Here is a 13,630-nt window from a genome sequence, read left to right on the forward strand (position 1 = left end):
CTTGCTGAGGAGGGAGCCGCACTCTCACTGGTGGGGAGCCGCACTCTCGCTGGGGGAGAGCCGCACTCTCGCTGGAGGGAGCCGCACTCTCACTGGGGGGAGCCGCACTCTCGCTGGAGGGAGCCGCACTCTCACTGGGGGGGTGCCGCACTCTCGCTGGGGGGAGCCGCACTCTCGCTAGGGGGGAGCCGCACTCTCACTGGGGGGAGCCGCACTCTCACTGGGGAGGGAGCTGCACTCTCGCTGGGGGGAGTCGCACTCTTGCTGGGGGAGAGCCGCAGTCTCGCTGGGGAGGGAGCCGCACTCTCGCTGGGAGGAGCCGCACTCTTGCTGGGGGAGAGCCGCAGTCTCGCTGGGGGGGGGGGGAGCTGCACTCTCCCTGGTGGGGAGCCGCACTCTTGCTGGGGGAGAGCCGCAGTCTCGCTGGGGGGGGGAGCTGCACTCTCCCTGGTGGGGAGCCGCACTCTCGCTGGGGGAGAGCCACACTCTCGCTAGGGGAGAGCCGCACTCTCGCTGGGGGGAGCCGCACCCTCGCTGGGGGGAGCCGCACCCTCGCTGGGGGGAGCCGCACTCTCGCTTGGGGGGAGCCGCACTCTCGCTTGGGGGGAGCCGCACTCTCGCTGGGGGAGAGCCGCAGTCTCCCTGGGGGGGAGCCGCACTCTCGCTGGGGGGAGCCGCACTCTCGCTGGGGGGAGCCGCACTCTCGCTGGGGGAGCCGCACTCTTGCTGGGGGGAGCCGCACACTCGCTGGGGGGAGCCGCACTCTCGCTTGGGGTGAGCCGCACTCTCCCTGGGGGAGCCGCACTCTCGCTGGGGGGAGCCGCACTCTTGCTGGGGGGAGCCGCACTCTCGCTGGGGGGGAGCCGCACTCTTGCTGAGGGGGGAGTTGCACTCTTGCTGAGGGGGGAGCCGCACTCTTGCTGGGGGGGAGCCGCACTCTTGCTGGGGGAGAGCTGCACTCTCGCTGGGGTGGGGAGCCGCACTCTTGCTGAGGGAAGAGCCGCACTCTCGCTGGGGTGGGGAGCCGCACTCTCGTTCATTTCTGCTCTCACAGCTGGTTACACTTGTTTTTTGGGCATCTGTGCCCAGCAGCTCCTTTCATCCATTGCATTGATATTCAGTACAAGATCCCAGAATCCCAGCAAACATCCCCAACCCGGACCTCAGTCCCTTGTCAGACCCTCACTCCCCCCTTTATCCTCCTCGATCAGCTGGAAACCCTATCGGACCCCTGTAAACTATATCTCATAGTCTCTCGGACCCACAATGGCGCTCTCATCCCCGAGCCGTCTCCTGCTGGGAGAAATACCCACGTCTGGTATCAGCAAAATAAACAAGGAGGCTTCATGTTTGGGATGTAGCCCCCTCCCTCTTCACAGCCGCTACCCGTGCCAGCAGCGCACAAAGTTTATAATTCGACTGTCACGCACTCGTCAAATATCACCGCGTGTCACCATGGTGTACCGTACTCATAACAGCGGCGTCCTTTATAGTTATCATTCCTCTTATGGCTTAAAGGGGCTTTCCACTTTCCAAACAGTGGTCCTCAAATAATTGTAAAAATTACAGTACTACTCACCTCCCCCCCACCCAGTCTAGCACTGGCTGCCCGCCATTTCCTATATGTCTTAGTTTAGCTGATACCCCCAGGAACGCCATTACAGCCCCACGCAAGACCCCCCACTTTTGAGGAAGCACCATCCCGCTTGAGCCTCCAGGTACCCGCAAACTCAGGACTGTTGGCAAGGTGTGATGGTAGAAAGAAGAGGAAACAGAGAGTACATCTGACTACACTGCGTTTGTTTGTAGTCTGTTACCATGGAGATGTATACCTTTGAATAAGAGCTGGACACACAAAATGACAGATTTTTGTAATGGTTGATAAAGTAACCCCCCCAAAAAAAAAAAAAAAAAAATGCTTGACAACGTTGTCATCCAACTCATGGTATGGAAACATGCTCCATCATAGGAGTATGGGGATCTGCCCAAACACAAGCTACTGGTTCCCTAATTTGTCCTCCGTGGGGGCAGATGTCTTTAAGCTCTACAGTGTGACCCCCCTGACCCGGCGGTCCCGCTCAGATGTTTTTGGAGAGTTACCATTTCTAGAAATAAGATTTGGGAAGTGGAAAAGGGAAATACAATTTTTGGACTCACTGTCATGAAAAAAACAACTTCACGAAAAAAAACAACTTCTAGTTTTTGCTCATTGGCCCCTTTAAAAAAAAAAAAAAAGACACGTGGTTCCCATTACCGCCTCCGTAGAATGAGTGACACTGAGTAAAGCCCCGTTCACACATCAGTGTTTCGCAATCCAGCTACAGACCGTGATTCAGGGACCGGCCGCCGCCTGACCTCATCGTCACAACCGCATGAACAGTCAGGTTCAGGTCAGGAGACCACAGCCGGTCCGTGCACTGCGGCCCATACTCGGAGGTGGGAATAATAGTAGTAAAGGGGCCATGAGATTATAATACTGACAAAATAAATAATAGTGCCATACAGTGCGCAAAGGAAAAGTGTTATACAGTACCTACATGTCATACTGTGCTCGTATAATACTGCTATATGGTATCCTCATAATGGTGTCATACAGTGCTCGTATAATACTGCTATATGGTATTATTATTATTATTATTATTTATTGTTATAGCGCCATTTATTCCATGGCGCTTTACATGTGAGGAGGGGTATACATAATAAAAACAAGTACAATAATCTTAAACAATACAAGTCATAACTGGTACAGGAGGAATGAGGACCCTGCCCGCGAGGGCTCACAATCTACAAGGGATGGGTGAGAATACAGTAGGTGAGGGTAGAGATGGTCATGCAGCGGTTTGGTCGATCGGTGGTAGCTGCAGGTAAACTTCATAATGGTGTCATAGAGTGCTCATATAATACTGCTATATGGTATCTTCATAATGGTGTCATACAGTGCTAATATAATACTGCTATATGGTATCATCATAATGGTGTCATACTGTGCTCATATAATACTGCTATATGGTATCTTCATAATGGTGTCATACAGTGCTCATATAATACTGCTATATGGTATCATCATAATGGTGTCATACAGTGCTCGTATAATACTGCTATATGGTATCTTCATAATGGTGTCATACAGTGCTCGTATAATACTGCTATATGGTATCATCATAATGGTGTCATACTTTGCTCATATAATACTGCTATATGGTATCTTCATAATGGTGTCATGCTGTGCTCATATAATACTGCTATGTGGTATCTTCATAATGGTGTCATACTGTGCTCGTATAATTCTGCTATATGGTATCCTCATAATGGTGTCATACAGTGCTCATATAATACTGCTATGTGGTATCTTCATAATGGTGTCATACAGTGCTAATATAATACTGCTATATGGTATCTTCATAATGGTGTCATACTGTGCTTATATAATACTGCTATATGGTATCTTCATAATGGTGTCATGCTGTGCTCATATAATACTGCTATGTGGTATCTTCATAATGGTGTCATACTGTACTCGTATAATACTGCTATATGGTATCCTCATAATGGTGTCATACTGTGCTCATATAATACTGCTATATGCTATCATCATAATGGTGTCATACTGTGCTCATATAATACTGCTATATGGTATCTTCATAATGGTGTCATACAGTGCTCGTATAATACTGCTATATGGTATCTTCATAATGGTGTCATAGAGTGCTCATATAATACTGCTATATGGTATCTTCATAATGGTGTCATACTGTGCTCATATAATACTGCTATATGGTATCTTCATAATGGTGTCATACTGTGCTCATATAATACTGCTATATGGTATCTTCATAATGGTGTCATACAGTACTCGTATAATACTGCTATATGGTATCATCATAATGGTGTCATGCTGTGCTCATATAATACTGCTATGTGGTATCTTCATAATGGTGTCATGCTGTGCTCATATAATACTGCTATGTGATATCTTCATAATGGTGTCATACTGTGCTCGTATAATTCTGCTATATGGTATCCTCATAATGGTGTCATACAGTGCTCATATAATACTGCTATGTGGTATCTTCATAATGGTGTCATACAGTACTCGTATAATACTGCTATATGGTATCATCATAATGGTGTCATGCTGTGCTCATATAATACTGCTATGTGGTATCTTCATAATGGTGTCATGCTGTGCTCATATAATACTGCTATGTGGTATCTTCATAATGGTGTCATACTGTGCTCGTATAATTCTGCTATATGGTATCCTCATAATGGTGTCATACAGTGCTCATATAATACTGCTATGTGGTATCTTCATAATGGTGTCATACTGTGCTCATATAATACTGCTATATGGTATCCTCATAATGGTGTCATAGTGTGCTCATATAATACTGCTATATGGTATCATCATAATGGAGTCATACTGTGCTCATATAATACTGCTATATGGTATCTTCATAATGGTGTCATACTGTGCTCATATAATACTGCTATATGGTATCTTCATAATGGTGTCATACAGTGCTAATATAATACTGCTATATGGTATCTTCATAATGGTGTCATACTGTGCTTATATAATACTGCTATATGGTATCTTCATAATGGTGTCATGCTGTGCTCATATAATACTGCTATGTGGTATCTTCATAATGGTGTCATACTGTGCTCGTATAATACTGCTATATGGTATCCTCATAATGGTGTCATACTGTGCTCATATAATACTGCTATATGGTATCCTCATAATGGTGTCATACTGTGCTCATATAATACTGCTATATGGTATCCTCATAATGGTGTCATACTGTTCTCGTACAATACTGCTATATGGTATCTTCATAATGGTGTCATACTGTGCTCATATAATACTGCTATGTGGTATCCTCATAATGGTGTCATGCTGTGCTCATATAATACTGCTATGTGATATCTTCATAATGGTGTCATACTGTGCTCGTATAATTCTGCTATATGGTATCCTCATAATGGTGTCATACAGTGCTCATATAATACTGCTATGTGGTATCTTCATAATGGTGTCATACAGTACTCGTATAATACTGCTATATGGTATCATCATAATGGTGTCATGCTGTGCTCATATAATACTGCTATGTGGTATCTTCATAATGGTGTCATGCTGTGCTCATATAATACTGCTATGTGGTATCTTCATAATGGTGTCATACTGTGCTCGTATAATTCTGCTATATGGTATCCTCATAATGGTGTCATACAGTGCTCATATAATACTGCTATGTGGTATCTTCATAATGGTGTCATACTGTGCTCATATAATACTGCTATATGGTATCCTCATAATGGTGTCATAGTGTGCTCATATAATACTGCTATATGGTATCATCATAATGGAGTCATACTGTGCTCATATAATACTGCTATATGGTATCTTCATAATGGTGTCATACTGTGCTCATATAATACTGCTATATGGTATCTTCATAATGGTGTCATACTGTGCTTATATAATACTGCTATATGGTATCTTCATAATGGTGTCATGCTGTGCTCATATAATACTGCTATGTGGTATCTTCATAATGGTGTCATACTGTGCTCGTATAATACTGCTATATGGTATCCTCATAATGGTGTCATACTGTGCTCATATAATACTGCTATATGGTATCCTCATAATGGTGTCATACTGTGCTCATATAATACTGCTATATGGTATACTCATAATGGTGTCATACTGTTCTCGTACAATACTGCTATATGGTATCTTCATAATGGTGTCATACTGTGCTCATATAATACTGCTATGTGGTATCCTCATAATGGTGGCATACAGTGCTCATATAATACTGCTATGTGGTATCCTCATAATGGTGTCATACTGTGCTCATATAATACTGCTATGTGGTATCCTCATAATGGTGTCATACAGTTCTCGTATAATACTGCTATATGATATCTTCATAATGGTGTCATACAGTGCTCATATAATACTGCTATGTGGTATACTCATAATGGTGTCATGCTGTGCTCATATAATACTGCTATGTGGTATCTTCATAATGGTGTCATGCTGTGCTCATATAATACTGCTATATGGTATCTTCATAATGATGTCATACTGTGCTCATATAATTCTGCTATATGGTATCCTCATAATGGTGTCATACAGTGCTCGTATAATACTGCTATATGGTATCATCATAATGGAGTCATACTGTGCTCATATAATACTGCTATATGGTATCTTCATAATGGTGTCATACTGTGCTCATATAATACTGCTATATGGTATCTTCATAATGGTGTCATACTGTGCTCATATAATACTGCTATATGGTATCTTCATAATGGTGTCATACTGTGCTCATATAATACTGCTATATGGTATCTTCATAATGGTGTCATACAGTGCTAATATAATACTGCTATATGGTATCTTCATAATGGTGTCATACTGTGCTTATATAATACTGCTATATGGTATCTTCATAATGGTGTCATGCTGTGCTCATATAATACTGCTATGTGGTATCTTCATAATGGTGTCATACTGTGCTCGTATAATACTGCTATATGGTATCCTCATAATGGTGTCATACTGTGCTCATATAATACTGCTATATGGTATCCTCATAATGGTGTCATACTGTTCTCGTACAATACTGCTATATGGTATCTTCATAATGGTGTCATACTGTGCTCATATAATACTGCTATGTGGTATCCTCATAATGGTGTCATACTGTGCTCATATAATACTGCTATATGGTATCCTCATAATGGTGTCATACTGTTCTCGTACAATACTGCTATATGGTATCCTCATAATGGTGTCATACTGTGCTCATATAATACTGCTATGTGGTATCCTCATAATGGTGTCATACAGTGCTCATATAATACTGCTATGTGGTATCCTCATAATGGTGTCATACTGTGCTCGTATAATACTGCTATGTGGTATCTTCATAATGGTGTCATACTGTGCTCGTATAATACTGCTATATGGTATCCTCATAATGGTGTCATACAGTTCTCGTATAATACTGCTATATGGTATCCTCATAATGGTGTCATACAGTTCTCGTATAATAATAATAATAATAATAATAATAATTTTTATTTATATAGCGCCAACATATTCCGCAGCGCTTTACAAATTATAGAGGGGACTTGTACAGACAATAGACCTTACAGCATAACAGAAATACAGTTCAAAACAGATACCAGGAGGAATGAGGGCCCTGCTGCTCGCAAGCTACAAACTATGGGGAAAAGGGGAGACACGAGAGGTGGATGGTAACAATTGTTTTAGTTATTCGGACCAGCTATAGTGTAAGGCTCAGGTGTTCATGTAAAGCTGCATGAACCAGTTAACTGCCTAAGTATGTAGCAGTACAGACACAGAGGGCTAATACTGCATAAAGTGTATGAGAACATGATGCGAGGAACCTGATTTTTTTTTTTTTTTTTTATAAATAGGCCACACAGGGATCATACTGCTATATGGTATCTTCATAATGGTGTCATACAGTGCTAATATAATACTGCTATATGGTATCCTCATAATGGTGTCATACAGTGCTAATATAATACTGCTATATGGTATCATCATAATGGTGTCATACAGTGCTCGTATAATACTGCTATATGGTATCTTCATAATGGTGTCATACAGTGCTAATATAATACTGCTATATGGTATCCTCATAATGGTGTCATACAGTGCTAATATAATACTGCTATATGGTATCATCATAATGGTGTCATACAGTGCTCGTATAATACTGCTATATGGTATCATCATAATGGTGTCATACAGTGCTCGTATAATACTGCTATATGGTATCATCATAATGGTGTCATACAGTGCTCGTATAATACTGCTATATGGTATCTTCAAAATGGTGTCATACAGTGCTCATATAATACTGCTATATGGTATCATCATAATGGTGTCATACAGTGCTCGTATAATACTGCTATATGGTATCATCATAATGGTGTCATACAGTGCTCGTATAATACTGCTATATGGTATCATCATAATGGTGTCATACAGTGCTCGTATAATACTTCTATATGGTATCATCATAATGGTGTCATACAGTGCTCGTATAATACTGCTATATGGTATCATCATAATGGTGTCATACAGTGCTCGTATAATACTGCTATATGGTATCATCATAATGGTGTCATACAGTGCTAATATAATACTGCTATGTGGTATCCTCATAATGGTGTCATACTGTGCTCGTATAATACTGCTATATGGTATCATCATAATGGTGTCATACTGTGCTCGTATAATACTGCTATATGGTATCCTCATAATGGTGTCATACAGTGCTAATATAATACTGCTATATGGTATCATCATAATGGTGTCATACAGTGCTCGTATAATACTGCTATATGGTATCATCATAATGGTGTCATACAGTGCTCGTATAATACTGCTATATGGTATCTTCATAATGGTGTCATACAGTGCTCGTATAATACTGCTATATGGTATCATCATAATGGTGTCATACAGTGCTCGTATAATACTGCTATATGGTATCATCATAATGGTGTCATACAGTGCTCGTATAATACTGCTATATGGTATCATCATAATGGTGTCATACAGTGCTCGTATAATACTGCTATATGGTATCATCATAATGGTGTCATACAGTGCTAATATAATACTGCTATGTGGTATCCTCATAATGGTGTCATACTGTGCTCGTATAATACTGCTATATGGTATCATCATAATGGTGTCATACAGTGCTCGTATAATACTGCTATATGGTATCATCATAATGGTGTCATACAGTGCTCGTATAATACTACTATATGGTATCATCATAATGGTGTCATACAGTGCTAATATAATACTGCTATATGGTATCATCATAATGGTGTCATACAGTGCTCGTATAATACTGCTATATGGTATCATCATAATGGTGTCATACAGTGCTCGTATAATACTGCTATATGGTATCTTCATAATGGTGTCATACAGTGCTCATATAATACTGCTATATGGTATCATCATAATGGTGTCTTACAGTGCTCGTATAATACTGCTATATGGTATCATCATAATGGTGTCATACAGTGCTCGTATAATACTGCTATATGGTATCTTCATAATGATGTCATACAGTGCTCGTATAATACTGCTATATGGTATCATCATAATGGTGGCATACTGTGCTCGTATAATACTGCTATATGGTATCCTCATAATGGTGGCATACTGTGCTCGTATAATACTGCTATATGGTATCCTCATAATGGTGGCATACTGTGCTCGTATAATACTGCTATATGGTATCTTCATAATGGTGTCATACAGTGCTCGTATAATACTGCTATATGGTATCATCATAATGGTGTCATACAGTGCTAATATAATACTGCTATATGGTATCATCATAATGGTGTCATACAGTGCTCGTATAATACTGCTATATGGTATCATCATAATGGTGTCATACAGTGCTCGTATAATACTGCTATATGGTATCATCATAATGGTGTCATACTGTGCTCGTATAATACTGCTATATGGTATCTTCATAATGGTGGCATACTGTGCTCGTATAATACTGCTATATGGTATCTTCATAATGGTGGCATACTGTGCTCGTATAATACTGCTATATGGTATCATCATAATGGTGTCATACTGTGCTCGTATAATACTGCTATATGGTATCTTCATAATGGTGGCATACTGTGCTCGTATAATACTGCTATATGGTATCATCATAATGGTGTCTTACAGTGCTCGTATAATACTGCTATATGGTATCATCATAATGGTGTCATACAGTGCTAATATAATACTGCTATATGGTATCATCATAATGGTGTCATACAGTGCTCGTATAATACTGCTATATGGTATCATCATAATGGTGTCATACTGTGCTCGTATAATACTGCTATATGGTATCTTCATAATGGTGGCATACTGTGCTCGTATAATACTGCTATATGGTATCTTCATAATGGTGGCATACTGTGCTCGTATAATACTGCTATATGGTATCTTCATAATGGTGGCATACTGTGCTCGTATAATACTGCTATATGGTATCTTCATAATGGTGGCATACTGTGCTCGTATAATACTGCTATATGGTATCATCATAATGGTGTCTTACAGTGCTCGTATAATACTGCTATATGGTATCATCATAATGGTGTCATACAGTGCTAATATAATACTGCTATATGGTATCATCATAATGGTGTCATACAGTGCTCGTATAATACTGCTATATGGTATCATCATAATGGTGTCATACTGTGCTCGTATAATACTGCTATATGGTATCATCATAATGGTGGCATACTGTGCTCGTATAATACTGCTATATGGTATCTTCATAATGGTGGCATACTGTGCTCGTATAATACTGCTATATGGTATCATCATAATGGTGTCATACAGTGCTCATATAATACTGCTATATGGTATCATCATAATGGTGTCATACTGTGCTCGTATAATACTGCTATATGGTATCATCATAATGGTGTCATACTGTGCTCGTATAATACTGCTATATGGTATCTTCATAATGGTGGCATACTGTGCTCGTATAATACTGCTATATGGTATCATCATAATGGTGTCATACAGTGCTCATATAATACTGCTATATGGTATCATCATAATGGTGTCATACAGTGCTCATATAATACTGCTATATGGTATCATCATAATGGTGTCATACAGTGCTCGTATAATACTGCTATATGGTATCATCATAATGGTGTCATACAGTGCTCATATAATACTGTTATACGTTATCTACTTGTGCTCATATAAAACTGCTATAAAAAGAGCTCGGCCTCCAGTATCACACAGGAACAGCTCAGATACACCATGTCATCATACTGTATGTAGGATTAGCTTAGATACAACAGGTCAGAGCACTGTATCACACAGGAAAGGCTTGGATACACTAATTCCACAGACAGGAAAATACTGGACATGTCTAAATACATCAACTTAGCAGACAGTGTCACACATGACAGACTTAGATACAGGAGCTAAGCAAAAATTATCACACAGGATAAGCTTAGATACATTAGGTCAACAGAATACTACACATAGCAGGCTTAGATACATTATCTGAACAAACAGTACGTCACATGGTAGGCTTAGATACACCAATAAATTGCATTGTGTCTGGAGAAATTGTGGATAGGATTGGATACACCCGATCAACAGACTGTATCACACAGAAGATTAGATACATCAGCTAAACTGACAGTATTGTATAGAATTAGCTTAGATACAGTAGCTCAGCAGAAGTAATCACACAGGATAGGCTTAGATACACAGCTTAGCAGAAGTGATCACACAGGACAGGCTTAGATACACAGCTTAGCAGAAGTGATCACACAGGACAGGCTTAGATACAGGATCTAAGCAGAAGTGATCACACAGTACAGGCTTAGATACAGGATCTAAGCAGAAGTGATCACACAGGACAGGCTTAGATACAGGATCTAAGCAGAAGTGATCACATAGGACAGACTTAGATAGATACAGGATCTAAGCAGAAGTGATCACACAGGACAGGCTTAGATACAGGATCTAAGCAGAAGTGATCACATAGGACAGGCTTAGATACAGGATCTAAGCAGAAGTGATCACACAGGACAGGCTTAGATACAGGATCTAAGCAGAAGTGATCACATAGGACAGGCTTAGATACAGGATCTAAGCAGAAGTGATCACATAGGACAGGCTTAGATACAGGATCTAAGCAGAAGTGATCACACAGGACAGGCTTAGATACAGGATCTAAGCAGAAGTGATCACACAGGACAGGCTTAGATACAGGATCTAAGCAGAAGTGATCACACAGGACAGGCTTAGATACAGGATCTAAGCAGAAGTGATCGCATAGGACAGACTTAGATAGATACAGGATCTAAGCAGAAGTGATCACACAGGACAGGCTTAGATACAGGATCTAAGCAGAAGTGATCACATAGGACAGGCTTAGATACAGGATCTAAGCAGAAGTGATCACATAGGACAGGCTTAGATACAGGATCTAAGCAGAAGTGATCACACAGTACAGGCTTAGATACAGGATCTAAGCAGAAGTGATCACACAGGACAGGCTTAGATACAGGATCTAAGCAGAAGTGATCACATAGGACAGGCTTAGATACAGGATCTAAGCAGCAGTGATCACACAGGACAGGCTTAGATACACAGCTAAGCAGAAGTGATCACACAGTGCGGGCTTATATACAGGATCTAAGCAGAAGTGATCACATAGGACAGGCTTAGATACAGGATCTAAGCAGAAGTGATCACATAGGACAGGCTTAGATACAGGATCTAAGCAGAAGTGATCACATAGGACAGGCTTAGATACAGGATCTAAGCAGAAGTGATCACATAGGACAGGCTTAGATACAGGATCTAAGCAGAAGTGATCACACAGGACAGGCTTAGATACAGAATCTAAGCAGAAGTGATCACATAGGACAGGCTTAGATACAGGATCTAAGCAGAAGTGATCACATAGGACAGGCTTAGATACAGGATCTAAGCAGAAGTGATCACACAGGACAGGCTTAGATACAGGATCTAAGCAGAAGTGATCACATAGGACAGGCTTAGATACAGGATCTAAGCAGCAGTGATCACACAGGACAGGCTTAGATACACAGCTAAGCAGAAGTGATCACACAGTGCGGGCTTAGATACAGGATCTAAGCAGAAGTGATCACATAGGACAGGCTTAGATGCAGGATCTAAGCAGCAGTGATCACACAGTATGGGCTTAGATACACAGCTGAGCTGCGCTGTCTCCAGGAATGTGCGGCCCATGAGATCCTCCATACTTCGCCAACCACAGACTGAATACTTGATATTAGAAGGGAATGTACCGCAGTTCGGATACTTCTGCGTTGATCACATGATCCTCTGACCCGTAATCGCCTTATAATACTCTCACGTCGTGTTATCACTCTCGGCCCCTCGCGTTCACGTCTCTGCCCTTTCGTCCGGTCCCGGCAGACGGTAACGGTTTATGACCGTCCACGAGGACACGGGGCGCCCACCGTTTTTGGCGTCTGGGTACCGCAATCACCTTCTGTAACCTCAGCTGTGACATGATCATCCCGTTACATAATAGGACGGCAGCTCGGGGGTTAATGGGCGGACTGCGCCTCCTCATAGAACAAAACCCAAGTCATTTCTCCTGGGAAGTCAAGTGGCTGTAATGTGGCGATTTTTCCTCCTCCTTTAGTTGGAGGCTGCAGTTCAGGGGCATTGGCCTGAAAACCGTATGTGTAAACCGGGCCTGATACCAGAGTCCGGGGGTGTGAGGGACACAGGAGGAACCCGAGAAAAATGGGGCTGTTCATAGCATTTCTCTTCCTGACACAGAGTTCCAAATCCTCTGCTTAGGATTAGGGGAAGCTCCAGAGGCGTAGCCAGGGTTGGTTCAGGGGGGCGAAACTTCCGAGTGGGCTCCTAACCAGGTAACCTTCATTACAACTCGGTGACGCCCCCTAATAGGGGAGGAAAACCTCAGCAGGTGACCGCGCTGTTACTGAAGATAATCTATATACATAATTGTCTAAGGGGTCCTTCTGTCGG

At 41.7% G+C, this 13,630-nt stretch overlaps 2 protein-coding genes across 3 annotated transcripts in view; one reads left to right on the forward strand and one right to left on the reverse strand.

Annotated features, from left to right (window-relative positions):
- Positions 1 to 13,630, forward strand: part of DENND2A (DENN domain containing 2A) — a 96,659-nt gene that overhangs the window by 24,345 nt on the left and 58,684 nt on the right. The gene's annotated exons all lie outside the window — the stretch shown is intronic.
- Positions 178 to 12,868, reverse strand: LOC138674432 (neurofilament heavy polypeptide-like). Its single transcript, XM_069762274.1, has 2 exons — positions 12,818 to 12,868; positions 178 to 1,095 (listed from the first exon to the last, which is right to left on the reverse strand). The coding sequence occupies exons 1-2, from the start codon at positions 12,866 to 12,868 to the stop codon at positions 178 to 180; spliced, it is 969 nt and encodes a 322-aa protein (XP_069618375.1).

The sequence above is a fragment of the Ranitomeya imitator genome, chromosome 4, assembly GCF_032444005.1.
Source record: "Ranitomeya imitator isolate aRanImi1 chromosome 4, aRanImi1.pri, whole genome shotgun sequence".
In the NCBI taxonomy this organism is placed as follows: Eukaryota; Metazoa; Chordata; class Amphibia; order Anura; family Dendrobatidae; genus Ranitomeya; species Ranitomeya imitator.

What these genes read in the sequence shown, in the direction of transcription:
- LOC138674432 (XM_069762274.1), bottom strand. Translation starts at nt 12,868, where the DNA reads ATGGAGGATCTCATGGGCCGCACATTCCTGGAGACAGCGCAGCTCAGC. An exon ending in AGACAGCGCAGCTCAGCTGT is followed by an intron (nt 1,096 to 12,817) that starts GTATCTAAGCCC and finishes AATGGATGAAAG; the next exon opens with GAGCTGCTGGGCACAGATGC.